Source organism: Myotis nattereri (genome assembly GCF_964212035.1).
Source record: "Myotis nattereri genome assembly, chromosome: 20".
Classification (NCBI taxonomy): Eukaryota; Metazoa; Chordata; class Mammalia; order Chiroptera; family Vespertilionidae; genus Myotis; species Myotis nattereri.
The window spans coordinates 734922-762335 of record NC_138096.1 but is presented as its reverse complement, the minus strand read 5'-3'; the positions used below and the strand labels follow the sequence as shown (position 1 = coordinate 762335).

The 27414-nt window shown below is 66.2% G+C and overlaps 1 protein-coding gene across 1 annotated transcript; it reads left to right on the top strand.

Moving 5' to 3' along the window:
* Positions 1 to 800: 800 nt before the first annotated feature.
* On the top strand, positions 801 to 26235 carry PKP1 (plakophilin 1; the record flags this gene model as incomplete). The annotated part of the gene is made up of 14 exons (XM_081114556.1): positions 801 to 1002; positions 8409 to 8509; positions 16366 to 16757; positions 17557 to 17701; positions 18411 to 18618; positions 19531 to 19708; positions 20724 to 20838; positions 21537 to 21692; positions 22085 to 22261; positions 22460 to 22613; positions 23085 to 23271; positions 23908 to 23992; positions 24382 to 24487; positions 24700 to 26235. The coding sequence occupies 13 exons, from the start codon at positions 801 to 803 to the stop codon at positions 24454 to 24456; spliced, it is 2175 nt and encodes a 724-aa protein (XP_080970682.1). The 3' UTR covers positions 24457 to 24487; positions 24700 to 26235.
* Between the last annotated feature and the right edge of the window lie 1179 nt (positions 26236 to 27414).

Here is a 27414-nt window from a genome sequence, read left to right as displayed (position 1 = left end):
AAGCGCATTGTTTTAATCGAGCCCCTCCTGTGTGCCAGGCTCCACTTTTCGGGGCTGAGTCTGGCGCTTCCAACGGATCCACGCGTGCTTTGCGGGGGCGGGTGGGTCCCCACGCGAGACAGGTGCCCCGTTTCAGGCCTCATGCCCCACCCCACTCTCCGCGGGGAACGGCGTGTCCCACAGGAGCGCTTGGGACCCGGCACGCACGCGCTTCTGCCTCCAGCCGGGAGCCCTCGCCCGCCGGGGCCCCGCCTGGACCTGGGGCGCGGAGGGGGCTGGGCCGCGCGGGCCACGTCCAGGACCAGGAGCCGCCAGACCATCTCCTGGCCCCAGGGCCCGCGCTGAGCACAGAGTTTCTCCCTGAGCGGGAGGAACGGGGCCGGGCCGACGAGGGGCGGCTCCCGGGAACTCACCCGCGCGTGGAGGGTGGAGGGGGCAGGGGGTGGAGAGGACGGGCCCGGTCCCACGCGCAGGAGCGCCCTGCCCCCCAGGAGCGCGGCTCGGACGGCACGGGCTCGGACGGCGCAGTGGGCGGCGCGGGCGGGGGCGGTATATCTGGCGGAGGGCGGGCCCGGCCAGAGCCCGGAGCTGCACCAGCCGCGCGGAGGCGCCAGGAGCAGTCGGAGCAGCCGCGCGCACGCACCGCACCGAGTCTATGGGCGCCGGGAGCCGCTGAGCGCCGCCAGCCCGCCGCCGCCCCGCGCGCCTCCCGCCCGCACCTCGCGCCGCCCGCCTCCCGCCTCCCGCCTCCCGCCTCCCGCACGCCCGGCCCGGCCCGCGCCCCCGCCGCCGCCGCCGCCATGAACCACTCGCCGCTCAAGACCGCGCTGGCCTACGAGTGCTTCCCCAACCAGGACCACTCGACGCTGGCGCTGCCCTCGGACCAGAAGATGAAGACGGGCACGTCGGGCAAGCAGCGCGTGCAGGAGCAGGTGATGATGACGGTCCGGCGGCAGAAGTCCAAGTCCTCGCAGTCGTCCACGCTGACCCACTCCAACCGAGGTACCGGCTCGTGCGCTCGAGCGCGCGCGGGGCAGGGGAGGGAGGGGGGGAGTGCGCGCGCCCCTGGCAGGAGGCCGCGACGGCGCGCACGGCCCCGGGGGGCGCAGGGGGACCAGGGAGTGTGGCTGAGGCTGGGGCTAAGCCGGGTGCAAACCCAGAGCTCCCCGACCTGTCCCGACGACGACGGGGCGGTGGAGGGGGGGGGGGGCGGGGAGCAGCGGCCCCCTCCTTCCGGGCCCCCGACGGCTTTCTCCCCCCCTCCCCCCGCAACCCTGCTCCTTTCCTGCCTCGGCTCCCCCAGGGGCTGCGGCCGCTGGGTTCTCCCTCACCGGGGGTCCCCCCATCCTTTTTGGGCGGCGCAGGAACGGGGCAGCCAGCGCCCAGGCGGGTGGGATCCGGTCCAGGCGGGGCAGCGCGTGGATTCCAGGGAGCCAGGGTGTCGCCAGAACCGAATGGGGGACAGGAGAGGCGCTGCGGGGCGGGGACAGGCTCTTGTTGCCGCAGCAGCAGTTTAGCGGGCACCCCCGCCCCCCACTGTGCTCCCTGGGGGGGGGTGTCCAGGCAGATCTGGGGACCAGAAGCGGGTCTGGGGACGCCCTCTTCCCCTGGGAGCCAACGGGAACCCCCGTTTCCCACGATTCTCCCTACTGCCCTCAGCTTGGCTCATGGTGAAGAGGAGGGACCCAGGTTGGCAATTGGGGGTCCCCCTGGGCCCCTGGCTGAGCCCTCATGGGGGCGCGTGTCTGCTCAATCTGGGTGCTCGTTTGACCAGGCAGCCCTCCCCATCCCCAAAGTGCCCAGACTGGGTGAGGGGGAGAGGGTAGGGTCCCCCGAAACTCAAGGAGGGAGATACAGTGTATCTGATGGGAGGGAGATACAATGTCTCTGACGGGAGGGAGATACAATGTCTCTGACGGGATGGAGATACAATGTCTCTGACGGGAGGGAGATACAATGTATCTGACGCGAGGGAAGTACAGTATCTGACGGCGCTTGTGGAGAAACTTCAGGCCAAATGCTTTCATACAAAGAATCACACACCAGTTCGTGAGCCTTTGGTTTTTTTAGTAAAAATTGAGTCCAATGGGAATAAAGACGAAGGACCGAAAACCAGGATGTGAGGACGGGGCCCAGGCCTCACGGGAGAGAGGGTGCTGGTGAACAGGGGCCGGGGGAGGGAAGTGACTACAACCCCTTCCCCCAGGTCACTGCCCGCTGCTGGCTTCTGTCCTCTCACTGTCCTGTTGGAGGGAGAGAAGTGGCTGGCTGAGGGCCCCCCAGGACCCCAGATCCTCAGCCCCGGGCTGGGCCCCTGGCTCCTCTCCTGCGACCTCCGCCGGCCTCCGCTCAAGGTCACGCGGCTTCCAGAGCCTCTGTCTCCTCCTTTAGTGGGTGCCCCGCTAGCTGCTCACTCGAAGGTTTGGGGTAACAAAGGCCCCATTTCTGGCCTCGGCCCAGTCACAGCTGCGGCCAATCTGCTCCGGTCCCTGCACCAGGCTCACCTGTCCCCCTTCCCCTTTGGCCTCAGCTCCGGGCTCGCAGCCCCAGAAAACCCTCAAGGCAGCCCCGGTGCCCAAACCCTCCCCTTCCCACCATCACGGGGTCCCCCAGAGGCCTTCGGCCAGGGAGGGCTGACCCTGGTGGCTCATGGGTACCTCTCCATACACGGGGCTCCCGGGCCTGCCCCTGCTGCAGGTGTGTCCCGGGCCCCCACCTGCGGCCAGGTTCCCACAGGGGCCAGGCCCAGGCGGCATCGGCACTGGCATCAGCTTCGGGGCTGGGAGAGGCGGTGAGGTCAGCCGAGCTGGTGCGTCTGGTTGAGCGGCTTTGTTTCATCAGCTCGCTGTCCGCCCCGTCAGCTCCACCCCAGCCTCCCCTGCTCATCCCAGGCTGCTGGCTTCTCTCCCTCTTCCTCGAGCTCCTTTCTATCCCGGGCACCCGCTCTGGCGCCTGGGAGGGGGGCTTGGCGGCGGTGAAGGGCCACACTCCCCCCAGGACATGTCCCAGGTCCCGCTGGACAGACTGGGATCCTGATTCTGTGTGATCCATGAGATTCTCCAGCCCCTGGGGCCCATCAGGGATCTCCTAGTGAAGAATTCGGGGGCCCCCCGCTCCTAGCACCCGGGGAGCATCTCAAGGGAACCCACAGTTCTCTCTGTCTTGTCCCTGGAGGGGAGCGCTGGGGAAGGAGCCTGGGCCCAAGGGCCTGTCCATCAGGGCCTCCCAGAAACTCACCCCCGAGCCGCAGTGGGGGGGAGGGTCTAGGGCCTGGAGACCCCCCGGAAGGAGGCTGCTCAGAGCCTGTCAGCCTGGGGGGCTCTTCCCCTGAACTGGCCCAGAGTGTTGGGGACAGGGGATGTGGTGCCCACAGGGATCTCGGCCGGAGCCCTGGCCTGCAGAGATGGGCTCTCCCTGCAGGGGTGCTGACCAGGGGCTGGTGGGGGGTTAAGGAGACACTTGTCCACACGGGGGTTCTTGGTGGCTTTTGAAGCTTCCCCAGATCCCATCTGACCCGACCCCAAGCCCCGCTGCTGCTCCCGGGGAGATGGGGGGGCCCTAACCCCGTAGCGCCATTCGCCAGGCGTGTCTCCTGCTGCTGGGACAGCTGGGACTTTTACCTTCAGCCTCGGGCCTCCCTTCTCCCACCTCCAAAGGCAGACCCGTCCCTCTCCCTGGGCAGATGGGGGTGGGGCCGCAGACTGGGGGTGCCGTCTCCCTGTCAGTCACAGGGCACAGGGACTTGAGGCCTCCTGGGGGCAGGCTCGGGCTAGGCCCCCACTCCCCCAGGCCCAGGGGGGGCCCTCCCGGACCCCAGACCGTGCCCAGACAGCCCGTGTGGGGCCGTGTTTTCGGGACCGAGGCTGGGGCGGGGGCTGGTAAGAGGCAGTTGTGCCTTAGCTTGCTCGGCGGCGAACCACTAATTAAACTTCAAATGAACCAATTTTGGCTTCTTTACCGCGAATCTTGGCTCGAAGTGGAGTTTGAACCAGAATTTCCGCCGGCCTGTCGCAACGCATGCAGCAACGCGGGCATTCCAGGGGCTCACACGGCAACCGCCGCTGCCCTGGCTCGGCTCATTGGCGGAGAGTTTTTTATAAACACACACACACACACACACACACACACACAAACAATTCTCTCCGCACCCACAAAACTGTGAATCCCCACCAGCAGTCGTCCTAACTGTGCAACCTGGGAGCCACTCCTGGGATGGGCACGACACCCAGAAGGTGTGTGATGGCCTCATGTGGCCTTATCTGTAGGTACATCACACGCACATGCACACACACGTGTGCACATACACACACATGCACATGCACACACGCGTGCACATGCACATGCACACACACGCATGCACACACACGGCATGTACAGGAGCCACGCTCCAAGGAGCCCTGGAGCCGCTGGGCAGTGGGCAGTGGGCAGTGCGCAGGGATTCTGCCGCGGGGTTTGCCGTGCCCAGAGCTGGGCGGGGTCACCTCGGGGAGGTGCAGCGTTTGAAACGTGGGGAGAGCGCTGGGCTGGGAAGGAGAGAGACAGGGAGACGGCGCAGGTGGGGTGGGTGTGCCGCCTGGGGAGCTGGGGGTGAAGGATGAGTCACCTCGGCAGAAGCCCGCCTGTCCCCACGGGAGGACGAATCCATGTGCCCTAGCGAGGCAGGCAGCCGACGCACCCTGCAAGCTTCTGCAGGTGAGAAGGCCTGGCGGCTCCCAGGGTGCAGGGCTGGGCCTCCCCAGGGGCCGGTTTCCGATTGGCTGGGGCCAGGTGCAGGGTGTGGGCACAGCAGCTGATGCACTAGGGAGGCACCGCCCCCTGAGACACTTGCTGTTGGACCTGGGGTTCCGGGGGGCGAGGCCACCTGGGGATGGTGCACAGGTCGGGGGGCAGCCAGGTTCCCCGAGGAGCGCCACCCTTTGCCAGGGGCGTGTCCACCCATCTGGAGAGACAGTGGGATGGGGAGGGTCACCTGGAAGGCGGGGTGACTCCCTGGCCACCCCTGGACCAGGAACCCCACCTCAAGGAGGCGACCTCGGCTCTAGAGCTGCGCTCAGCTGCTCTCTCTCTCTTCCTGGTTTCCCTGACCAGCCAGCAGGGGGCCTGGGGGCCTTCCCTGGGAGGGCTGGGCAGGGGCACCACCCTCACCATGCCCCGTACAGAGAAGACCATCGGCCCCGGGTGACGGGATCGGGGTGAGGTAGTCAAGGAGGGCTTCATGGAGGTGGTGAGCTCTAGAGAAGCTGGGGACCGGGCGGAGGGGTGAGAGCGGTCGCACCCGCCCCCTTATTCTCATGGAGAAGCCCCATGCCTGGCTGTTGAACTAATTTCGAGGCTAATACTTACCAGCCAGACCCCCCATCCGCCCCCCCACACCCCCAGGCTCAGGAAGGAGAAAAGTCGCTTTCTGTTGTGCGAGCAGCTCTCGTGCAAACAGAGCTCACCTCCCGCCTGCGCCCTCTGACCCCAAGGCCCACCGCCAGGCGTGAGCCCAGGTGCGCACGGCTCTGGCCTCCTCCCTCCCTCACAGCCTTGGGCCGGCGTGATGGCAGCCCCGTTCCCGCAGGGAAGGCGAGCCAAGCATCTCCGGCGGGAGTCAGGTGTCTCCCCCCAAATCCATTTTTTTTATATATTTTTATTGATTTCAGAGAGGAAAGGAGAGGGAGAGAGAAACACCAGTGATGAGAGAGAATCATGGATCGGCTGCCTCCTGCACGCCCCCTACTGGTTGGGGATGGGCATGTGCCCTGACCCTGAATCGAACCGTGACCTCTTGGTTCCTAGGTCGACCCTCAACGGCAGAGCCACGCCAGCTGAGCTGACCCCCAAATTCAGGACCCTTAGGCCTTGGCCCGACCGGAAGTGAGAGTTACATGCCCACCCCTGTCACCCCTGGAGAGGGGGGCTGGCATTCCAGGGCTGGCCTCGTCCCCCCCACTCGCACCCCCGCCTCCACGGCAGAGAACGCCCACCAGCCGCAGGAGAAGAGCGTGAGAGGGAGGCGCAGGCGCCGCTGCGAGGGAGGGACGCTCCCCCATGTCCGAGGGGTGGTGACCTCACCGCTGACAGGTCCGTCTGGAGACGGGCGGAGGCCGTGGGAGCCTGCGCTCCCCGCGGGAGGCCTCCTGGGGCCCCGGGACTGTCCGTCACCACCCAGAGTTTCCATCCGGGAGCCGCTGGCTGACCCACGCCTGCCCTTTGGCGAGAACTGCCTGTGCGTAGGCAACAGCCAGGTGCACGGGGCCTGCCAAGCCGGGCAGGGAGTCAGGTGCGCGGACGGAGGGAGGAGATGGGACGGGCCATGCGCCTGGCCCCCTGGACGCCTGGCCGCAGCCCCTCCCAGGCCCCTCCTGACAGAGGCCTCCTTTATAGGGGGGGAGGGGCAGATTCTGGAGAAAGGGGGGCAGCAAGCCACCCCCACTCAGCAAGGGGCTCGCCGTGAGTCGGGGCCCCCAGGACGAGCTGTGGACTCGGGGACGGGCGGCCCGGGGAGACCAAGGCCGGCGGCCAGGAGGCTGTGGGTCGCGTAGTGAGGGCGCCTCCTTCGTGTGCTGAACCCTGACCCTGGAGAGGAGAAGCCGGCGTCCCTGGAGGCCAGCGGGCACGTGCCACTGTAATCACCCCCTCGGGCCCCGGAGCCCTGAGGGCCTTGGGGTGCACAGAGGGCACCCCTTTTTATGGAGGAGGAAGCTGAGGCCCACGTGGCTCATTGCCCAAAGGCCGGAGACCAACCAGTGTGAAGGCCTCCCGGCTCCTGGGGCCGAGAATGGCCAGTGGATCGGCTGTGATCGGGGAACGGGGTCAGGGGTCAGTGTCCTGGCCTCTGAGGTTGGGGGGGGGGGGCAGGTGGCATTGCACAGAGGAGGTGGCACCAGGCAGGAGCACTTGACACCTTTTTTTTAAAAATTTTTTGTTTATTGATTTCAGAGAGGAAGGGAGGAGGAGAGAGAGAGAGAAACATCCATGATGAGAGAGGATCATGGACCGGCTGCCTCCTGCACGCCCCCCACACTGGGGATGGGGCCCGCAACCCGGGCCTGTGCCCTGACCGGGAATCGAACCCTGACCTGCTGGTTCCTAGGTTGACGCTGAACCACTGAGCCACACTGGCCGGGCCACCTGCCACCCTCTGAGGCTGCTCCCCCTACTCTCGCTCATGGTGCAACCCCCCCTCCTCCTCCTTCACCCCTCCCCAAGGCTTGGGAGTCTGAGTGGGGGTGGCAGGTGGGGTTGGGGCTCACCACGTACCAGGTGAGCCTCCAGCAAGCCCCGCCCCCTAGACAGAGCCTCGAGGCTGCCGCCCCGGCCGACCCCTGAGGAAGACGGGGGGCCACCCCCCTAGGAGGCTCTCAGAGGCCCCTGAGACCGTCACTGGACTAGACGGGGGCCCAGTCTTGCTCTGGATGTCGGGGTCACGGGCGCCCCTCGCACGGCAGCATTGGGAGCGGGACTCTGGGCGGGGTGCGACTTGGGCCCAGACGGCAGAGGAGGCAGAGGTGGCCGTGGTCGGTCAGGACAGGCCTCCTGGGGGAGGACACCTTGAACTTGGCTCTGAACTGGTGAGGCCGATGGTGGAGGCCGATGGTGGAGGCGGAGGAGAAACAGCAGACAAGGCGTGGGAGCAGGGTCCCCACCTGTCGCTGTGAGCCTGTCTCAAGGACCGTAGGGGCTGTCCTTCAGGCTCCCCGCCCCGGCCCCTGCCATCTGGTGAAGGGGCGAGGAGAGAAGGGGACCCCCCAGGAACCCCAACCCCACGCTGCTCCGCGATGCAAAGCCATCTGCCGCTAATGACACCGCCGCCCGAGAAGCCTGTCATTGCGGGGCTCGGGGCTCACAAAACAGTAATTAATCCTCACCCCCCTCTCCGGCCAGGGATGCAGGAAGGGGCGGGAGGTCCCCCGAGGGGCCGGGTGGAGGGCGGAGCCAGCGTCCTGCCCCCAGGTGGACTCCAACCTGCAGAGGCTGCTCTGCGGCCCTGACCTTGAGCTCCGGCCGGCATGTCCCTCTCCCGCGGGCCCTCCCCGAGCCGGAGGCTCATCCTTCTGGGACGCGGGGTCCTGATCCCCTGGAATGGGACGGCGCTGCTCCAGGGCCCCCCGGGCCAGCTGTTGGCCTGTAGGTGTCAGCCGACGCCACCGGAGAGCCCCAGGGGCCCCAGGAGGGGGTCGCCCGAGACTCTCTGTCCCAGCTGCTGTCTGCAGGCCCTGGCTGGGGGGGAGGGGGAGGAGGAGGAGGAGGGGGAGGAGGGGGAGGGGGAGGACAGCACAGGCCCCTCTGGTCCCTGCCTCTCCCACGAGGTGCAGACCTGGCCCCCTCGGCGGGCGTCTGGCCCTGGATGGAGGCGATGCCCGACAAGGAGGGTGGGGAGGAGCCTGGCCAGCCACACGGTCCTAACCCCTGCCTTCCCTCAGGTTCCATGTATGACGGCCTGGCTGACAATTACAACTACGGCACCGCCAACCGGAGCTACTACTCCAAGCTGCAGGCGGGCAGCGGCTCCTGGGGCTACCCGGTAAGGAGCTCAGGGGCGCCGAGTGTCTGCGGGGGGTGGGGGGTCGTCTAGGGTGCAGGAAACCGCACGGATGCAGAGGGGGGACCCCCGGCTCTGAGCAGCAGGGCCCTTGGCGCATCTCCTGTCTGGGCTGAGGGGATGTTTCTGAGTGCAATTCTTCAAAAGCATCAAGAAAATATCTTTATTTTTTAAAATCCTCACCCACGGATATTTTTCCATTGGTTTTTGTCAGAGTGGAAGGGAAGGAGGGAGGGAGGGAGGGAGGGAGGGAGAGAGAGAAACGTGGATGTGAGAGAGACACAGGGATGGGCTGCCTCCTGCACAGACCCCCAAACGGGGCTGGGGATCGAACCTGCAACCCAGGTACATGCCCTTGACCGGGAATCGAACCCGGGACCACTTCGGTACAGGGGCCGGCGCTCTGACCACCGAGCCACACCAGCCACGGCCGCAGGGGGCTCTTCATCCCCCCCTTGTGTGGGCTCCTTGGATATTTCCGAATGTCTCCAAGGAGAAACGTTCTTTAAAAGCGTCCGCCAAAGGTCCCTTTTTCGAGTCCGCTTGGCAGCGTCTGATTGGGTCGCACGGCGGATGTGAGCTCTCTGGGGTGCGTTTGTGGTTGGAGCGAGACCTAAGGTTTTGTTGTTGCTCAGTTGACACAGGTAGAGATGATTTTAGATCCTGTCCTCCCAGCCCAGGGGTCCTCGAACTACGGCCCGCGGGCCACATGCAAATACAAATACTGTATTTGTTCCCGTTTTGTTTTTTTACTTCAAAATAAGATATGTGCAGTGTGCATAGGAATCTGTTCATAGTTTTTTTTTAAAACTATACTCCGGCCCTCCAACAGTCTGAGGGACGGTGAACTGGCCCCCTGTTTAAAAAGTTTAAGGACCCCTGTCCCAGCCCCTTGCCGTCTTCCCACATTTCTATGGCTTCCGTTGATGTCGATTTCAACAAGTCTGTACTGTTGTTGGAAAACTCCTTTTCGAGGCCCTGGAAGCATCGTGCGGGCGGGAGTGGAGGCTGATTTCCGTGGGGGGCTGGGCCCCGTCTGCGAGGGGCTCATGGCCCAGTGACATCACCCCCTGGTTGCCGGGTCCTGGGCAGGAGAGACGGCGGAGGTGGGGGTGTTTATGAGCCAGGAGTCCTCTTGTTGTCAGCGTGTTCCTTCCTCCTGAGCTTCTCGTTGGGGCTCATTGAGGAGGCCTGGTGTTTGGTGTGTGTTTGTTTGTTTGTTTGTTTTTGCTGAGGGACTAAAGGGAACACGAACCAGGATCTGCTGCAAACCCAGGTCCCTCCGTCCCTTTTTTCTGATTCTTTTTTTTAAAATATATTTTATTGATTTTTTACAGAGAGGAAGGGAGAGAGATAGAGAGTTAGAAACATCGATGAGAGAGAAACATCGATCAGCTGCCTCCTGCACACCCCCTACTGGGGATGTGCCCGCAACCCAGGTACATGCCCTTGACCGGAATCGAACCCGGGACCCTTCAGTCCGCAGGCCGACGCTCTATCCACTGAGCCACACCGGTTTCGGCAGCTGATTCTTAATGTCAGTTGATACCCTGGGTGCAGCGTGAGTCCAGGGGACAGACCCTAAGGGGACGGGGGGTCAGGCCCAGGTGTGAATCCAGAGCTTTGACACAGAGCAGCGACCAGCCAGACAGGTGGGGTCGGCGAGAGCCAGGAGGGCGGGGCGCTGGGTGGGACCCGCAGGCAGGCGAGGGGAACAATCTCGCGGATGCTGACGATGCAGGTGGTACCGGGAGGCTCTTCCCTGCTGGGAGACTCCAGATAAACCGCCCGACGCCTCTGGGTGCTGCCCTCCCATCTGGGAAACGGGGGGCGGGGCCACCGGGAGCCGACGTCACTCACAGGTTGATACATTGTTGCAGCCGGCGCTGCGTGTAGCCGACTTGGTTACAAGCAGGAAACTTTGTAACCAGGCGCCGTGGGCATCGCCCTTGGCCCACCGTGAGCATTGGCTCCAGCTCACCGGCTCCCAGTGCACCCCCCCTTCCCCCCATGTTCTGACCACCAGGGAAAATCCCTTCTCTTTCCCGCACCCCAAGGCCCACCCTCCTGCCCCTCCCTCCTTGGCAGGGCCTCAGACATGACTCACGCCAGGGCACCTGCCGGGGCACGTCCTGTCTCCTCTCAGCTCTGCGGAGGCTCTGGGAACGGCAGGGAGCTGCGTGCACACGGGGCTTTGGCCAGGGAGGGCCGAGGAGGAGGAGGAAACGGAGTCATGCCTATTGGAGCCAGGCCCGCCGGCAGATGAGCGAGGGCTGGGCAAGGGGGGGCGGGGAGCAGCAGGGAGAAGGAGAGCAGGGGGAAAGGGAACAGAGGTTGGGGCCCAGCGGGTCCCCTGCCTGGGGACCTCCTGGCCGAGATCGGACACACACAGGGGCCGTGGGACCCCCCTCCCACCCCTCAGTGGGAGGGAGAGAGGCAGGCCTCCCTCCCCTTCTCTTTGCAGAGAGCCAGTGTGGCCCCATCCAGCAACCACCTGACTGAGCACCATCCCCGCCCCCCCAGGCTGACCTCCTCCCGGCTCACCCCCCTCAGCTCCGAACGCCCTTGCCAGATGTGCCCGTGGCTCCTCGGGCCACGCCTGGCGGGCCTCTGCCTGCTCCCGGGGTCCAGGGGAAGGAATTGAGGGGCCACAGCTCCCCCCCCGACCCCCCGCAGGCCTGGCTCCGGCTCCCAGAGCGAGCGAGGGAACGATGGGTGTGTGTGCCAACTCCGTGTCCCCGTGCCAGCCGTGACTCACTGCCACCCGCCCCGGGAGATAGGAGGGTCCCAGGGGGGCCCCAGGCGCTCCCCCAACAAGAACAGACGGCATCGCACTTGCCGAGGGACAGGACGTGCCTGAGAGCGAGGAGTCGGGAGCTGCAGGGACGGGCCGCGCCCAGGCCCCGCACCCACCCCACCCCACCCACCCCCACTCCCACCCCCACCCAGAAAGCACAGCCGGCTCCCAGCCTGTCCTCACAGACACCTGGCTGAGCCCAGGACACTCCCTGTATTTAAACTGTGGCAGAATCCAGCGGCAGGCGTCTCTGGCTGGGGTGCCCCCCAGGGATGAGCCCCCTCCGTAAGCTCCTGCCCTTCGGGGTGGTCGGCCTCCGGGGCAGAAGCGCCTGCTGCCCAGGGCCCGGCTGCGTGGGAGGGGCTCCCATTCGTGCTGATTTCCCTGCGTCTCAGAGGCCTGAGGTCCCTCCTCCAGGCCGAGGGGTGGGTGAGGCCTGTGTGCAGACCAGCTCCTTGCGGTCCTGACGTCCCATAGCCTGTGTCCTTGCTCAGAGAAGTCGGAGAATACAGCCCCGGCCGGTGTGGCTCAGTGGGTAGAGCGTCAGCCTGCAGACCAAAGGGTCCCGGGTTCGATTCCGGTCCAGGGCACGTACCTGGGTTGCAGGCTCCTCCCCGGCCTGGGCCCTGGTCGGGGCGCGTGCAGGAGGCAACGCATCGATGTGTTTCTCTCACATCGATGTTTCTATCTGTCTTTCCCTCTCCCACTCTCTCTAAAAATCAGTGGAGAAATATCCTGGGGTGAGGATTCACAGATAAAAAAATAGAAAATAAATGGTGGTGGGACCAGATGACCCCCGAGCCTTGCCCTGCCCCAGCCCAGCGCCAGGCCCACCCTGCTCCTGGCCACAGGGGAGTCTGCCCAGGAGGAGACAGGGACAGGCACCCCCACACCCCACCCCTCACCCCACCCCCAACGCCAAAGTCCCACCTTTGGTGACTCAGGCCGTGGCTCCCACGCTCCCTCCCTCTGCTGAGCCAGCAGGCTCCCTGCCCCCCTCCCCCCCAACCCCAGCGCCCAGCCCTGGGCCTCGAGTGCCCCCTCCCAGCAGCCTTTGCTGAGAAAGGGCCTGTGCTGTCCAGACCCCTGGTGAGGGTGGGGCAGAGCTGCCCGCCACCTGCCCGGTCCCCCTGCCACCGCTGACTGCCCAACCCTGACCCCAATCCCAGGAGGGTCCACGAGGCGCTGAGGGGGTCAGCGGACAGTAGATCCCGCCCCCGGGCGCTCCCAGGCCAGACCCCTCTCTCGCGAGAGCCCTCCCCGGGCCTGAGGGGCACGAGGCCGCCTGGCACTGCGTGGCACCGTGTGCAGGGCTCCCTGGGAAGGGTGATGGAGGTGGCCTGCCGGGCGTTGCTGGGTGTGCCGGCCGGGAGGAGCAGGGCGCGCCCCGGAGAGCCGGTCGGGCCGGCCTCACCTGGCTGGTTTCACACGGGCTCATGGCCGGGACCAAGGCCTTTTCATCCCGGCAGGCCCAGCACGTCCCTGGCTCCCAAGGGGTCGGGCAGCTTCGGTCTGGTCAGCCACGGCCCCCCAGCTGCTGCCGCCCGGGCAAGGGCACGGGAGGCTCATGGACCCCGACAGCTGGCCCCATGCTGGGCCCCCCACCGCCTGGCTTGTCCCCAGAGAGAACACCCCGCCCCCCCCATCAGCTCCTGGAGCGGCCCGAGGCGCCTTGGTGCCCACAGTGGCCCCGGGCACCCCGTGCCAACCGCAGCCGAGTCTCCACCTGGCACAGATGCCCTCACATCGATGTTTCTCTCTCTGTCTTTCCCCCTCTCTCCCACGCTCTCTAAATTCAGTGGGAGAACATCCTCGGGAAGGAAGGAAGAAATGCAGGCTGGGAGCGGAGGGCGGCAGGATGGGGGGCCGTCCGAGCAGAAGCGGGGCTCCTGGGCCGGGGGCTGGGAGGGGCGCGTGTGGTGTCCGCGGCAGAGACACTGCGGGCTCCCGGGCGGACTCCGGCTAGCGACGCTTAGTCTGAGGAGGGTCAAGGTTGGCACCCCCCGGCAGGCGCCAGGCCTGCAGACAGGGCGGGGCTGCGGAGGCCCCGGATCTGGGCCTGGGCCGTGGAGACCCATGAGCCGGGCTCAGCCTGGGCACGGGAGTGGAAAGGGGGCGTCGGAAGATCCCCAGATGGGGGGACACGAGAAGCCGCCCCTTCCCTCCCGCCCGGGGGTCCCTGTCCCGGCCGATGGCCTCGGGTGCTGATTGGGGGCCTCAGACGGGAGGGCAGGGGGGCTGTGCTCAGCCCTGTGAGGCCCCGGGCTGACGCGAGCCCTGCTTGGCTTCGGTCTGGTCACCCCGTAGAACTGTCCCCTCGCCCACAAAACAGTGGGGGTGGGGGGAGCTCTGGGAGGGAAAGGAAAGGAGGGAAAGGAAGCCAGGCTGGCCAATGTGGCTCAGTGGCTGAGCACCGACCTATGAGCCAGGAGGTCAGGGTTCCATTCCCCATCAGGGCACATGCCCGGGTTGTGGGCTCGATCCCCCGGAGGGGGTGGGGGGGCGTGCAGGAGGCGGCCGATCCATGATCCTCTCTCATCACTGACGTTTCTGTGTCTGTCTCCCTCTCCCTTCCTCTCTGACATCAATAACATTATATGTTTTTTAAAAGAAAGAAAGAAGGAAAAGGAAGAGAGACGCGGGCTGGGGAGCTCCCGGGGGGGTAAGGGCGGGAGGAGGGCGGAAGCTGGGTGAGCCCCAGCGCCCCGTCATTAGCAGAAAAGGGGGCAGCACGGGGCCTGGGGCGGGAGAGACCCTGGGCTCCCCCTTGGAGGACAGGCAAGGTGTCGCCTCCCCAAGAGCCCCATGGTCTCCTGGGGGGAGGAACACCTCCCGGGCGCCCCCTGCTGTCCAGCCCAGTCCTCTCTGTGATGGAGGGGTCGGCTGCACCCCCAGGAAGTCAGGTTCTTGCCTTTGGAATGTTCTATGACCATCGCAGCTGCGGCTGGAGGTTCCCAGGGAGGCCGGAGAGACCCAGACAGGGGGGTGTGTATTCAGAAGAGGCTTGGCCAGCAGATCGCTATCTGTGTGTGTGTGTGGGGGGGGGGGGTGCCTGGGAGCCAGCTCTCCTATCTGCTGGGCCAGGTGTGCATTCCCGCCGATGGGAATGGAGGGGGCATCCTCGTTGTCGCGGTGACTGGGAGGCACTCCTGGCTTTCGGGGCCCCGGGGCTGCCAGGCTCCGGTCCCTGCACAGAGGAGGATTGTCCTCCCGGGATGCCAGCCGCGCCCACGCCGTTCCTCCGGGTGCCAGCTGGCTGGACCACGTGCCTCTGCTTTTATGCAACTACGAGGCCTTACCTGTGGCCCTGGGGGGAGGCCCCCAGTGCGGACCCCTTGCCTGGGCTGTCCTGGCTTCGGGGTTCACCCCCCTCTTGTGCCCACCTGGCAGCCCCTCTGGGGGGGCGGGGCTTTGGCTGTCAAACCTTCAGCCGGGTCCTGGGGGCTGCCGGCCTGTCCCCATTGTGGGCGTCAGCGGGACACGGATGTGCACCACCCTACGTGCTCCACGGACATTTGCTGGCTGGGTCCTCCGGGGGCACAGCGATTGTCCCACCAGCTTTACAGACGGGGAAACTGAGGCTCCTGGGTGTCCGTGACTGGCCGGAGGCTGCCCACCGGGCCAGGGGCCCAGAAAGTGCGGCTCCAGAGCCTCCCCACTGCCCATGTCTCAGCCCAGTGAGCCCGAGGGCTGTGCCTGGAGCCCGCGGTGGCCGCGCCATGTGACTCAGATAGAAAAGGGAGAACGGGCCGGCCTGCGTGGCTCGGGGGTTGAGGGTCGACCTATGAACCAGGAGGTCACGGTTCGATTCCCGGGTTTCGGGCTCCGTCACCAGTAGGGGGCGGGCAGGAGGCAGTTGATTGATGTTTCTCTCCCGCTCTCCCCCTTCCTCTCTGAAATCATTAAAATTATGTGTTTTTAAGAGAGAGAGAGGGGGTGGGAGGAAGGAGAGCAGTCACAGGCGCTAGCTGGGACACAGGCCGTCTGTACAGGGAGGGCTGGGCCACCCCAGACAGTACCGCCCACCTGCCCCAGGCACAGGGGAGCTGGGTGGGGTTCCCAGAAATGGGTGAGGCTGCTGGAATGTGGCTGGTGGGAGGCTGGGAAGTGCAGTCCACAGGGGTGTCCCCCCAGGCCCCTGGGGACCCACCAGTACCCCTCCCCATGGCCTGGCTGCCCCTACTCCTCCCCAGCCGGGAAAGCTGAGCCCCAGAGCCCCTTTGTGAGGCTCCCCCCGTGGGGTCCCAGGGGCACTGGGTCTGCACCAGGATGAGCGCCCGAGTCCTCGTCAGGTGACAGATGACGGCGGGCGTGTCCTGTGGGGAGAACAAGGCGCTCCTGTCCCTTTTCCATCTAAGGCTGCGGCTTGGGAGTCACTGGCTTTCCCTGGGAGAGTGGATGCGAGGGGGCGGGGCCGAACTGCATAGTTGGCGCGTTATCTGCAAGGTGTGCAGTCAGGCCGTCTGGGCGCTCACCACGCTGCCCCCTCCCCAGCCCCCTGCCCCCTGCCCCCTGCCCGTCCCTGCTCACTTCCCTCCCAACCCCCGCACCCCAGCTCCCCCAGGGCAGGAGGGTTGGACCCAGTGTGGGGAGAAGCCCGCCCCTGCTTCGGGGCACAGCTGGGTGCGTGGGTGGCATTGGCGAGCGCCATGGCCCAGGCCCAGATGGCGGTGGCACCGTCGGCTCTAGGCACAGCCCCCAGGCTCCAGGGCTGAGACCTGGGCAGCGGGGAGGGGGGGTGGCTCTGGACCAGTGGGCAGCCTGGGCATGTGTCCTGACGGGGATTCAAACCCCGACCTCCTGGTTCATAGGTCGGCGCTCAACCGCTGAGCCACCCCGGCCGGACTCGAGTCTGTTCTTTAAAATGATGGTCACGGCCGCTAAACTGGTTTCATCATCCATAATGGGCGGCAGCCTCGAGTTTGAGAAATAATATGTCGGACGCCGGGTCAGGCTCCCGGGCCTCACACCCTGTGGGGCGCCGCGAGCATCGCTTGGGGCCGGGGGACCCTGCCCTGAGCCGCCCCCCTCTCTCGGCCAGCTCTACAATGGGACCCTCAAGCGGGAAGCCGACAACCGGCGCTTCAGCTCCTACAGCCAGATGGAGGGCTGGGGCCGCCAGTACCCCCGGGGCGCCTGCCACACGGGCGCGGGCAGCGACATCTGCTTCCTGCAGAAGATCAAGGCCAGCCGCAGCGAGCCCGACCTCTGCTGCGACCCGCGGGGCACCCTGCGCAAGGGCACGCTGGGCGCCAAGGGCCACAAGACGGCCCAGAGCCGCTACAGCTTCTACAGCACCTGCAGCGGCCAGAAGCCCGCCAAGAAGTGCCCGGTGCGCCCGCCCTCCTGCGCCTCCAAGCAGGACCCGGTGTGCGTCCCGCCCATCTCCTGCAACAAGGACATGTCCTTCGGCCACTCGCGGGCCAGCTCCAAGTGAGTGCGGCTGGGCGGGGGCGGGGCCTCGGCGGGGGGCGGGGCCTGGGCCAGAGAGGAGAAGGATGGAGATGGCGATGGGGCCTTGGCTGGGGGCGGGGCCTGGGCTGGGGGCGGGGCCTGGGCCAGAGAGGAGAAGGATGGAGATGGCGATGGGGCCTTGGCTGGGGGCGGGGCCTGGGCTGGGGGCGGGGCCTGGGCCAGAGAGGAGAAGGATGGAGATGGCGATGGGGCCTTGGCTGGGGGCGGGGCCTGTGCCAGAGAGGAGAGGGATGGAGATGGGGATGGGGCCTTGGCTGGGGGCGGGGCCTGGGCTGGGGGCGGGGCCTGTGCCAGAGAGGAGCAGATGGGGAGGGACAGGGTTGGCTGGGGGGGCGGGGCCTGGGGCTGACAGGGGCGTGATCTGAGCTGGTGAGGGTGGTGTCTGGGTGGTAGGCGGGGCTTTGGTGGGGCGTGGTCTGCGCTGGGAAAGGAAGGGGCCAGGGAGGTACAGGATGGTGGTCATCCCCTGGCCCCTCAGGGATGCTCACGGAGCCTCCCCCAGGGTGACCCTTTTCCCTCCCCTGGAGGAGCTGTTGCACAGAGATGTCCCCAGGTGGGCTTGTCCCCAGGTGGGCTTGTCCCCAGCTGGGCCTTGTCCTCAGCTGGGCCTTGTCCCCAGGTGGGCTTGTCCCCAGGTGGGCCTTGCCCTGGCTCTCTCCAGGGCAGGTGTAGCTGTGCCAGCTTGGGTGTGCAAAGATGACGTCCCAACCCCTGCCCCAGGGCCCCTGTAACCCACCCCCACGGCCACTCCCCACAGGATCTGCAGTGAGGACATTGAGTGCAGCGGGCTGACCATCCCCAAGGCCGTGCAGTACCTGTGCTCCCAGGATGAGAAGTACCAGGCCATCGGGGCCTACTACATCCAGCACACCTGCTTCCAGGATGAGTCGGCCAAGCAGCAGGTACCTGGCTGCACACTATGCCCCCCCCCCCCGCCCCTGCCCCCACTCCCACCATTGGTCTGGGCAGGGCCTGGCTGGCATCCGCCTGAGCCTGCATTTACAGATGGGGGGCGGGGGGCACGGTCGGCTCCCTCCCACCCTGCCCAGCTGCCTGGGGCAAGCAGTGTGCTTGGCATTGCCCAAGGTCAGAGCTTGGGCAACTTGACCTTCTGTGCAGAGCAAAGTCTTCCGTTGCATGGACCTTTCCCATCTGGTCTTCACCACCGAACCCCAGGGGAGGAAATGGGGCTCAGACAGGAGGGGGCCCCCCTGAGTGTGTCTGCCAGGAGGTGGGGGCGTCAGGATCTGAGTTCCCGTCTTTTTTTTTTTTTAATATATTTTTATTGATTTCAGAGAGGAAGGGAGAGGGAGAGAGAGATAGAAACACCAATGATGAGCGAGCATCATGGATCGGCTGCCTCCCGCACGCCCCCCACTAAGGATCGAGCCTGCAGCCGGGGCCTGTGCCCTGACCGGGAATCGAACCCTGACCTCCTGGTTCCTAGGTCGATGCTCAGCCACTGAGCCACACCGGCCAGGCTCAGTCCCCGTCTTGGCTCCTGGTCTGGCCCGTTCCCATTGGGCCACACCGCGCGTGCATGGGGGCTGGCGTGCAGGTCTCCGAAGGGAAGGTAGGGCCTGTGGTCTGAGCCGCCTCCCTGTCCCCCAGGTCTATCAGCTGAGCGGCATCGGCAAGCTGGTGGACCTCCTCCGCAGCCCCAACCAGAACGTGCAGCAGGCCGCGGCCGGGGCCCTGCGTAACCTGGTGTTCCGGAGCGCCACCAACAAGCTGGAGACCCGCAGGCAGGGCGGGATCCGGGAGGCCGTCAGCCTCCTGAGGACCACCCGGAGCACGGAGATCCAGAAACAGCTGACGGGTAGGCAGCCTGGCCACGGGGGTGGAGGGCAGGGCGGCTGGGCGGGTCGTCCCCCAGGGCGGGGCCACCCACAGGTGCAGGCTGCTGTCCTGGGCACCCTTAGCGCCAGCTGTGGCCGGGCTCCTGGGGGCCGATGGTGACCCTGGGCATGGTGCATGCTCGCAGGGGTCCAGGCCTCCGGAGGATCATGGGCAAGGGGTGGAAGGTTGCTGTCCAGGCAGGACCCCCCTCCAGCAGGCCTGGGGGTTTCTAGGCGACAGGGTCAGGGGCCAATAGGTCTCCAACATCTCATCTCCCCCGTGTCCAAAAATACGTGCTGACACAGAGGGCCGGGCCCAGAAACCCGTCACTACGCAGCCTCGATTGGACAGGGAATGTGAGACCATGTGGGACAGGGATGCGTCTTCCTGGAATGACTCTCAGGTAGAAAACATAGACCAGTGGGAGACTCTGAGTGTTATGATTCCGATTGAAAACCACCCATCAATGGATTTTCTTGTTGTTGTTGTTTTAAACATTTTTATTGATTTCTGAGAGGAAGGGAGAGGGAGCCAGCGAGAGAAACATCAATGATGAGAGAGAATCATCACTCGACTGCCTCCTGCACACCCCCTACTGGGGACTGAGTCAGCAACTCGGGCCTGTGCCCTGACCGGGAATCGAACCCTGAGCTCCCGGTTCATAGGTCGACGCTCAACCACGGAGCCACGCCGGCCGGCTGATCCGTGGTTTTGGATCACCGTCCCTGTGCGTTAATTTTGAGCTTCACAGAAAGCTCGGGAAACGATGGGACCGGAGATTTGATTGACCAAGTCTAGCTGCATGGGACAGTGCAGTAGGCTCGTTGGCCAGAACAGGCTGAGGGGGCCCCCCTGAGCCGGCTTGTGACGGGGCCACTGTCCCCACCCCCAGGGCTGCTCTGGAACCTGTCCTCCACGGACGAGCTGAAGGAGGAGCTGATCTCGGACGCCCTGCCCGTGCTGGCCGACCGCGTCATCATCCCCTTCTCCGGCTGGGGCGACGGCAACAGCAACCTGTCCCGGGAGCTGGTGGACCCCGAGGTCTTCTTCAACGCCACCGGCTGCCTGAGGTGAGAGCAGAGGGCATCCGCCCGCCTACCTGGGGCCCTGGGGTTCAGCCGCACACCCTGCCCCCCTCCCTCCCCCGGGCAGCTCCAACTCAGCCAAGACTCACTGGGCCAGGGCACAGCCGCACCACCCCTGGCCTCGGGGGCCGGCTCCGGGGCTCGGCCACCTCCCCACTTTCCTCGCCTTCTCTGAGGGACCCCGGCCGACACGGGCAGGCATCTCAGAGCGGGAACACTGGGTCTGCCCATCCAAACGGGCCCTCCCTCCTCGGCCCCTGGAAAAATGCGTCTCTTGTCCCATCTTGAAGAGCCTGCTTTTAGACAAAAGTCTATCCCAGCTGCTCATGAGTCACCTCCGGGCTGCGGGCAAAAACCCTCCCCGACGTTCATCATTGGCATGAAGTTGGCGCTTCTTGGCCTCCGTGGGGTGTGGCGAGGCCCCTTGGGGCGCTGGGGGGCGGGGCCTCACTTCCCCACAGCTTTAGGAGCTGGGAGTGGGTGCCAGGCGGGGCGGGGCGGGCGTGGTGGAGCAGATTCCTTAAGGGGGGTCACACCTGCTCCCAGGGGGTTGTCTCCCCCAAGCCCTGGGGGCCCTCACAGGCTGGGGTGCCGTTGGCAAGGGGCTCTGGGTCTCAGCTCCCCCCCGGCCCCCCAGCCAGCCGCCCGGGAGCAGAGGCTGGAGATGAAAGACCAGCCCAGGCTGCGGGGAGGGACCTCTGGCTCCCTCCCCAGATGAGCACCCGCCCCCCAGCGCCCCCAGAAAGAGATGGGCAGGCAGGCAGGGCTCCATCCAGCCCCTGGTCCACCGGTGCCCGGGACCACAAGAGCCACGGATACGCGGGACCGTCGGGCTGGTGGACTCCGTGGGCGGACAGAGAGGTGGAAAGGGCCTCGCCGCCAGAGCCGGCCCCTCGGCTTCTCCTTCCCTCCTCCCTCCTCCCTCCGCTCCCCTGTCCTCTCTGGGCGCCCCTGACCAAGCCTCCTGCAGGCGCCCACCACCCCCTTCTCGGTCCCTCAGGAACCTCAGCTCGGCCGACGCGGGCCGGCAGACCATGCGCAACTACGCGGGGCTCATCGACGCCCTCATGGCCTACGTCCAGAACTGTGTGGCCGCCAGCCGCTGCGACGACAAGGTGAGGGCGCGGCCCCGGGGGCACCACCGTCGGAAGGGACAGCAGGGCCTGTGGACAGAACCTGTGCTGGGCTGCTCAGCCTGGTCCCAGTGGGCATCTTGCTTTTTTATCTATCTATCTATCTATCATCTAACTATCTAAATACCTATCTATCTATCTATCTATATCTATACCTATCTGTCTACCTACCTATCTATCTATATTTTTTTTATTGATTTCAGAGAGGAAGGGAGAGAGAGAGAGAAACATCCATGATGACAGAGAATCATGGATCGGCTGCCTCCTGCACGCCCCCTACTGGTTGGGGATGGAGCCCACAACCCAGGCGTGTGCCCTGACCGGGAATCAAACCAGTGACCTCCTGGTTCATGGATTGACCGGGCTCGGTGGCTTTTGAACCTACAGATGCCAGGACAGCTCCCATAGCCCTTCTGACCCCGGGCACGTTGGCCGGAGCAGTAGACACACGCCTCTGTCTGCTGCCCTACTAGGTGCTGGGCCCCTGGACAGGCACCTTCCACGTGCAACCTTCCCAATAGCCCAGAGCAGGTGACGTCAGCCCCATTTTACAGCCGGGGAGACTGAGGCTCCCAGAGCCAGTCTGAGCAGCCAGAAGGGGAGACAGGCAGCAACCCCCCTTGGGCCTCGAGCCCGGGCAGCACCCACCGCGGCTCAGGCCCACGCTCTGTCGCCCCCAGTCCGTGGAGAACTGCATGTGTGTCCTCCACAACCTCTCGTACCGCCTGGACGCCGAGGTGCCCACCCGCTACCGCCAGCTGGAGTACAACGCCCGCAACGCCTACACCGAGAAGTCCTCCACCGGCTGCTTCAGCAACAAGAGCGACAAGATGATGGTGAGGGGCCCGGGGCCCTCACTGTTGTTACATTTTTTTAATTGATGTCAGAGAGGAAGGGAGAGGGGGAGGGAGAGAGAGGAGCATCCATGAGGAGAGAGCAGCATGGAACGGCTGCCTCCTGCACGCCCCGCGCTGGGGCTCGATCCCGCAACCCGGGCATGTGCCCTGACCGGGAATCGAACCCTGACCTCCTGGTTCATTGGTCGACGCTCACCCACTGAGCCACACCAGCCGGGCCTCCCTCACTCTTTCTCGTGGCCCCAGTGAGGGAAGGGGCCCTGGGTGGGCGCCAGGGCGGGAACCAGGCCCTGAGGCAGGGGGAGCCGGGGTGGGGGTAGCTTGGGTTCCGTCCCTGCAGAGGCGCCTGCTGACCTGCCCTTGGTCCCCAGAACAACAACTACGACTGCCCCCTCCCCGAGGAGGAGACCAACCCCAAGGGCAGCAGCTGGCTGTACCACTCGGACGCCATCCGCACCTACCTGAACCTCATGGGCAAGAGCAAGAAGGACGCCACCCTGGAGGCCTGTGCGGGGGCCCTGCAGAACCTGACGGCCAGCAAGGGGCTGGTGAGGAGGCCCCTGCCCTCCCTGCCCCCTGGCCTCAGCCCCCTGCAGGCTGCTCCCTGCCCCTCCCCCCCCACCCCTCCATCCTGAGTCCCGTGCAGGAGAGGAAGGGCCAGGCCTCTCCTTGGGGTCCCCCACCCCCTCCTCCTCAGCCCTGGGGCCCCGGGAGCTCAGGCCGGCCTCTCTGGGTCCTCTGTCCAGATGTCCAGCGGCATGAGCCAGCTGATCGGCCTCAAGGAGAAAGGGCTGCCGCAGATCGCGCGCCTGCTGCAGTCGGGCAACTCGGATGTGGTGCGCTCCGGCGCCTCCCTGCTGAGCAACATGTCGCGCCACCCGGCGCTGCACCGAGCCATGGGTGAGCAACCCCCGACAGCCAGGCCCCCCCCCCAGCCAGGCCGCCCCCACAGCCAGGCTGCCCCCGCCCTCCACAGCCAGGCCCCCCCACAGCCAGGCCCCCCCACAGCCAGGCCCCCCCCCACAGCCAGGCCCCCGCCCAGCCAGGCCGCCCCCACAGCCAGGCTGCCCCCGCCCTCCACAGCCAGGCCCCCCCCCACAACCAGCCCCCCCCCGACAGCCAGGCCCACCCCCCACAGCCAGGCCTCCCCCCCGACAGCCAGGCCGCCCCCCGCCCCCCACTCTCCGGGGCCACTGGAAGGTCACCTTCTACCCGCCTCCCGGGGCAAGCCTCCAGGAGGGACGCTTGGAGGTGGGAAGGAAGGGGCCGGTCACCTGGGGTGGACAGCAGGTGTGGGAGGCCCCACCCGGGTCCCCAGCCCCCCTCTCCCTTAGTCCCCTGACCGCCCCCGCCCGCCCCCCTTCTCTCCAGGGAACCAAGTGTTCCCCGAGGTGACCCGGCTGCTGACCAGCCACACGGGCAACACCAGCAACTCGGAGGACATCCTGTCCTCGGCCTGCTACACCGTGCGGAACCTGATGGCCTCGCAGCCGCACATGGCCAAGCAGTTCTTCTCCAGCAGCATGATCAACAACGTCATCAACCTGTGTCGCAGCAGGTGCGCCGGGGGACCCACCCGCCCCCCACCCCTCCCCCTGCCCCGCCCCCAGCCTTCCGGAGCTCAGGGTCCAGCAGCCGGGCCCCAGGGCAGCGCCTTCTCGGCCGGGGTCACCCGGGGACACCGCATCCTCAGAGGGTCAGGCCAGCAGGAGGCAGGGGCTGGGCGGGAGCCTTCTTCATTTTTTTTTTTCCAAATATATTTTTATTGATTTCCGAGAGGAATGAGAGAGAATCATGGATCGGCTGCCTCCTGCATGCCCCCGACTGGGGTCGAGCCCGCAACCCGGGCCTGTGCCCTGACCGGGAATCGAACCCTGACCTCCTGGTTCACGGGTGGACGCTCCACCACCGAGCCACGCCGGCCGGGCTGTGTGGGAGCTTTATTCTCTCTCCTCCCAGCACAAGGGCCGGGGTGGGGACTCGAACGGAGGTCCCCGGGGAGAACCGTGGGGGCAGCTCCAGGGGGCAGGGGCGGCGGGGTGGAGTGACAGCCGGATGCCGAGCGCAGCTCCTCTCTGGTGCTCCCTGGGGTGGGTCCCCCGTGTCTCCAAGACCCAGAGGTGAGGGTGGGAGGGAGGGGGCTGACCGCGTGTCCCCCGGAGCCTCGACCACAACACACTTCCCGCCTGCGCAGTGCCTCCCCCAAGGCCGCCGAGGCCGCCCGGCTGCTCCTGTCTGACATGTGGTCCAGCAAGGAACTGCAGAACGTCCTCCGACAGGTAAGGCCGCCCCCCTGCGGGCCGGGCGCCCCGGAAGCCCTGGGTCCGATGGCTGATGTCCCAGTGACCTCTGAGGTCACCCTGGCCCGGCTGGTGGGTGGGGAGGAAGTGGTGGCCGAGGGTGCACCTGCCGCCGCAGTTTGGCTCAGAAAGAAGGGAGACGGAGGGTGTGGAATGACGCCTGTGTGACGACCGGGTCCGGCATCTCTGCAGAGACGGAGGGAGGGGGCGGAGCAGGGCGGGGAGGGGGGGTGTGGGGGGGGCGGTGAGACGGGAGGACGGGGTCTCAGAGGCCCGAGAGCCTCCAGGTGGGGCGGGAGAGGAGGCGGGCGAGCAGGCCTGCGGGGGCACGGACGCGGGGCCCACACGTTGCTGTCCGCCCTCTGCAGCAAGGCTTCGACAGGAACATGCTGGGAGCCTTGGGCGGAGTCAACAGCCTCCGGAACTTCACCTCCCGGTTCTGAGAGGGGCTGCCCGAGCAGGCTCGGCTCGCAGGTGAGGCTCAGCCCTGCCCCCGGGTCAGGGGGGCCCTGGGACCCCTGTGGCCTTGGCCAGTCTCAGGGCGAGGGGCCGGCCCCGAGCTCCCCGAGCATCCTCACCGGGGTGCCCCTGCCCTTACCGGGGTGCCCCTGCCCTCACCGGGGTGCCCCTGCCCTCATGGGGGTGCCCCTGCCCTCACCGCCTGCCACGACCTCCTCCCTTTGCAGAAACGACACGACCCCGCGGAGGAGACCTCGGCCTGGCCGGAGGGTTGTTCTGCCACCTGTGCAGTATTTGGAAAAGTTCAAGCAACCGAGAGCAAAACCTGAAAACTGTGGAAGACGGAGAGATTTTTAGATTCTTTTTTTTCCCCTTGGCAATGGGGGCTGGGGAGGGTTGGGGGGGGGCCTTTCTTGAGTTAAGAGCTTTTTCCCATGTCCATACTTCCTTTGCTGAGAAATGGTATATATATATATGTATAACGTAAGTGTGTGTGCACGCGTGTGTGTGCATGGGTGCGTGTGTGCACGTGTGTGTGGGTGCGTGCACGTGTGTGTGTGTGTGTGTGTGTGTGAGCCTATGGGCTTGGCCGTGAACCACAGGTGCTAGGCAGCTGTTGATGCAGCTCAAAGGCGGAGGAGGCTCTCCTGTGTCTTACCCTGTGCTTTGTGGGTGCCCCCGGGCTTCCCCCCAGGGCCCTGCAGGGGGACCGTCCCCCAGGGGCAGCCCTCCCCCCTCTGGAGGCAGCTTGGCAGGAAGGAGGGGGGCTGGGTGTTGAGGCCCGTGGGTCTCATGGGTCAGTCTGGGTGCCTGACAAGGCCACCGACCCGCAGAGCCACGGGGCTGGGCTGGGCGGGGGCGGGGCCTGGGCCGCGGAGAGGGCAGCCACACCTGGTTCGCCGTGTGGGGTCCCTCCTAGGGGAGTGGGGCTCGGGGAGAGGGGGTCCCGTGTCCGTGGGCTCAGCCTGTGAGTGTCATCCTAGTCTCCAGGGGCAGGCAAGGCACCAGCTGCCGGAGGAAGACGGGAATGCGGGGCTGGGAGCCACGGGCTGGCCAGGGAGTGACCGGCTGTTTGCCCTTCATCTGCCCTGTGGGGAGGGGCCGGACAGGGGCCATTTCAAACTCCCAGGAGGTGCCTGGGAGACTCAAGTGAGGGCGGGTGTGGGGTTTGGGACACACGGAGGAACGGCAAAATAGACCAGCAACGGGACTGTCCCATCAGGCCGCTGGCAAGCCCCCGCCTTGGCCAGAGCCGCCGCCCCCCGTCTCCTGGGCCCCAGCCGGCCTGACTCCACCCGAATGAGACAGAAGAGACCCGTCCGGGGCTCCGGCACCCCCAAGACCCCACCTCAGGTGCATTTCAGATGGGAAACCGCAGGGCCTCCTGGGAAGAGCTGGCTGGACACAGGCCCCCGTGTGCTGTGGCCGGAGCGGACCTCAGGGGCCAGGGGGCCAGGGGGCCCAGGTGTTCCTGCCCCAGCCCCCGCCTTGCTGGCCCCCCGTGGGGCCTCAGGCAGGAAGTCCCTGCGGCCCATGTCCTTCTCTGGGCCCTAGCCCGCGGAGCCTGGCGCGGAGGTGGGACGGCTGGGGTGGCAGCAGCCAGGCTGTGGGAGGGGCGGGGGTGCTGGGAGCTGTCTGGCGCCCGGTCCCCTGCTCCGTGTTGGTGTGAGAGCTCCGCACTGGCCTGGCCGGGCCCCGTTCGCCTGTGTGATACGCTATGTATTTGCTTTTTTGAAATCAATAAATCGCTGGCATTTCTGTGACCTTTCCAAGCAGTGGATTATTGGGGGGGGGGGGCCCTCTTACTGACCCCGAGCCAGGCAAGGCCCGAGAGTGCCCCTGTAGGGATGGGGATGCCCCCACACACACACCTGCTCCGTGTCCGGGGTCCACAGGTCCCCCCCGGGAGGCCGGTATCACCCCGACCTTCCAGACGAGGGAGCAGGGCCCAGGGAGGGAGCAGCATGCCCGCGTCACCCAGCCAGTGGCCGTGCAGGGCGCCTGCCGGAAAACAAGCTTCCAGGGTCCAAGGCACCCCAGTTCCTAAACGAGGACACGGGGACCCAGAGGCAGGAAGTGATCTGCCCAGTCCTGGCCGGGGTGGCTCCATGGATGGAGCCTGGGCCTGTGGACCGGACGGAAGGGTCCCGGGTTCTATTCCCGGCCAGGCCGCCTGCCCAGGTTTCCCGGCTGGATCCCCAGTGGGGGGCGTGCAGGAGGCAGCCGGTCAGGAGTCTCTCTCATCATGGATGTTTCTCTCTCTCCCTCTCCCTTGCTCTCTGAAATCAATAAAAATTAAAAATATAAAGTTCTGCACGAGGCCCCGGGTTCAATCCCCAGCACCTCCACCAAAAAATAAATAAAATAAAATAAAAAAAATAAAGTTCTAATATCTTTAAAGAAAGAAAAAACGCCGGCCAGCTCCCACTTTCCTGCAGCGAGAATTCTCAGCGGTCGCCCCGCCCCCAGTCTGGCCCCGCCCCCAGTCTGGCCCCGCCCCCTCGCGGCCCCTCTCCTCCCCGGGTTCCCGCACACCCTGCGCCGACCAGGCTCGGCATGTCCCGGATGTCCCGGAGGCGTCGCGCCCGTAGAAGCCCGTGTCCTGCCCGGCCCCGCCCTGCCCGATCCCCGAGGCCGCGAACCTGTGCCTCCTCCCCGGCCCGTGGAGGCCGAGACCCGCCTGAAGGTGGGGCTCCCACGGGCTGTGCTGCGCGCAGGGGACTCGGGTGCAGAATCCCGGGGTCCTAAGTGGATCGGACCTGGGATGCTCGCGGCCTTCCTCCCTCTCACCAACCCGGTCCACTGACCCCGTGCAAGACCCGTTCCCCCGCCAGGACCCGCCCCTGACCCCGTCCAAGACCCGCCCATCGACCCATGCAAGACCCGCCCCCACCCCGTCCAAGACCCGCCCCTGACCCCGTCCAAGACCCGCCCCCACCCGT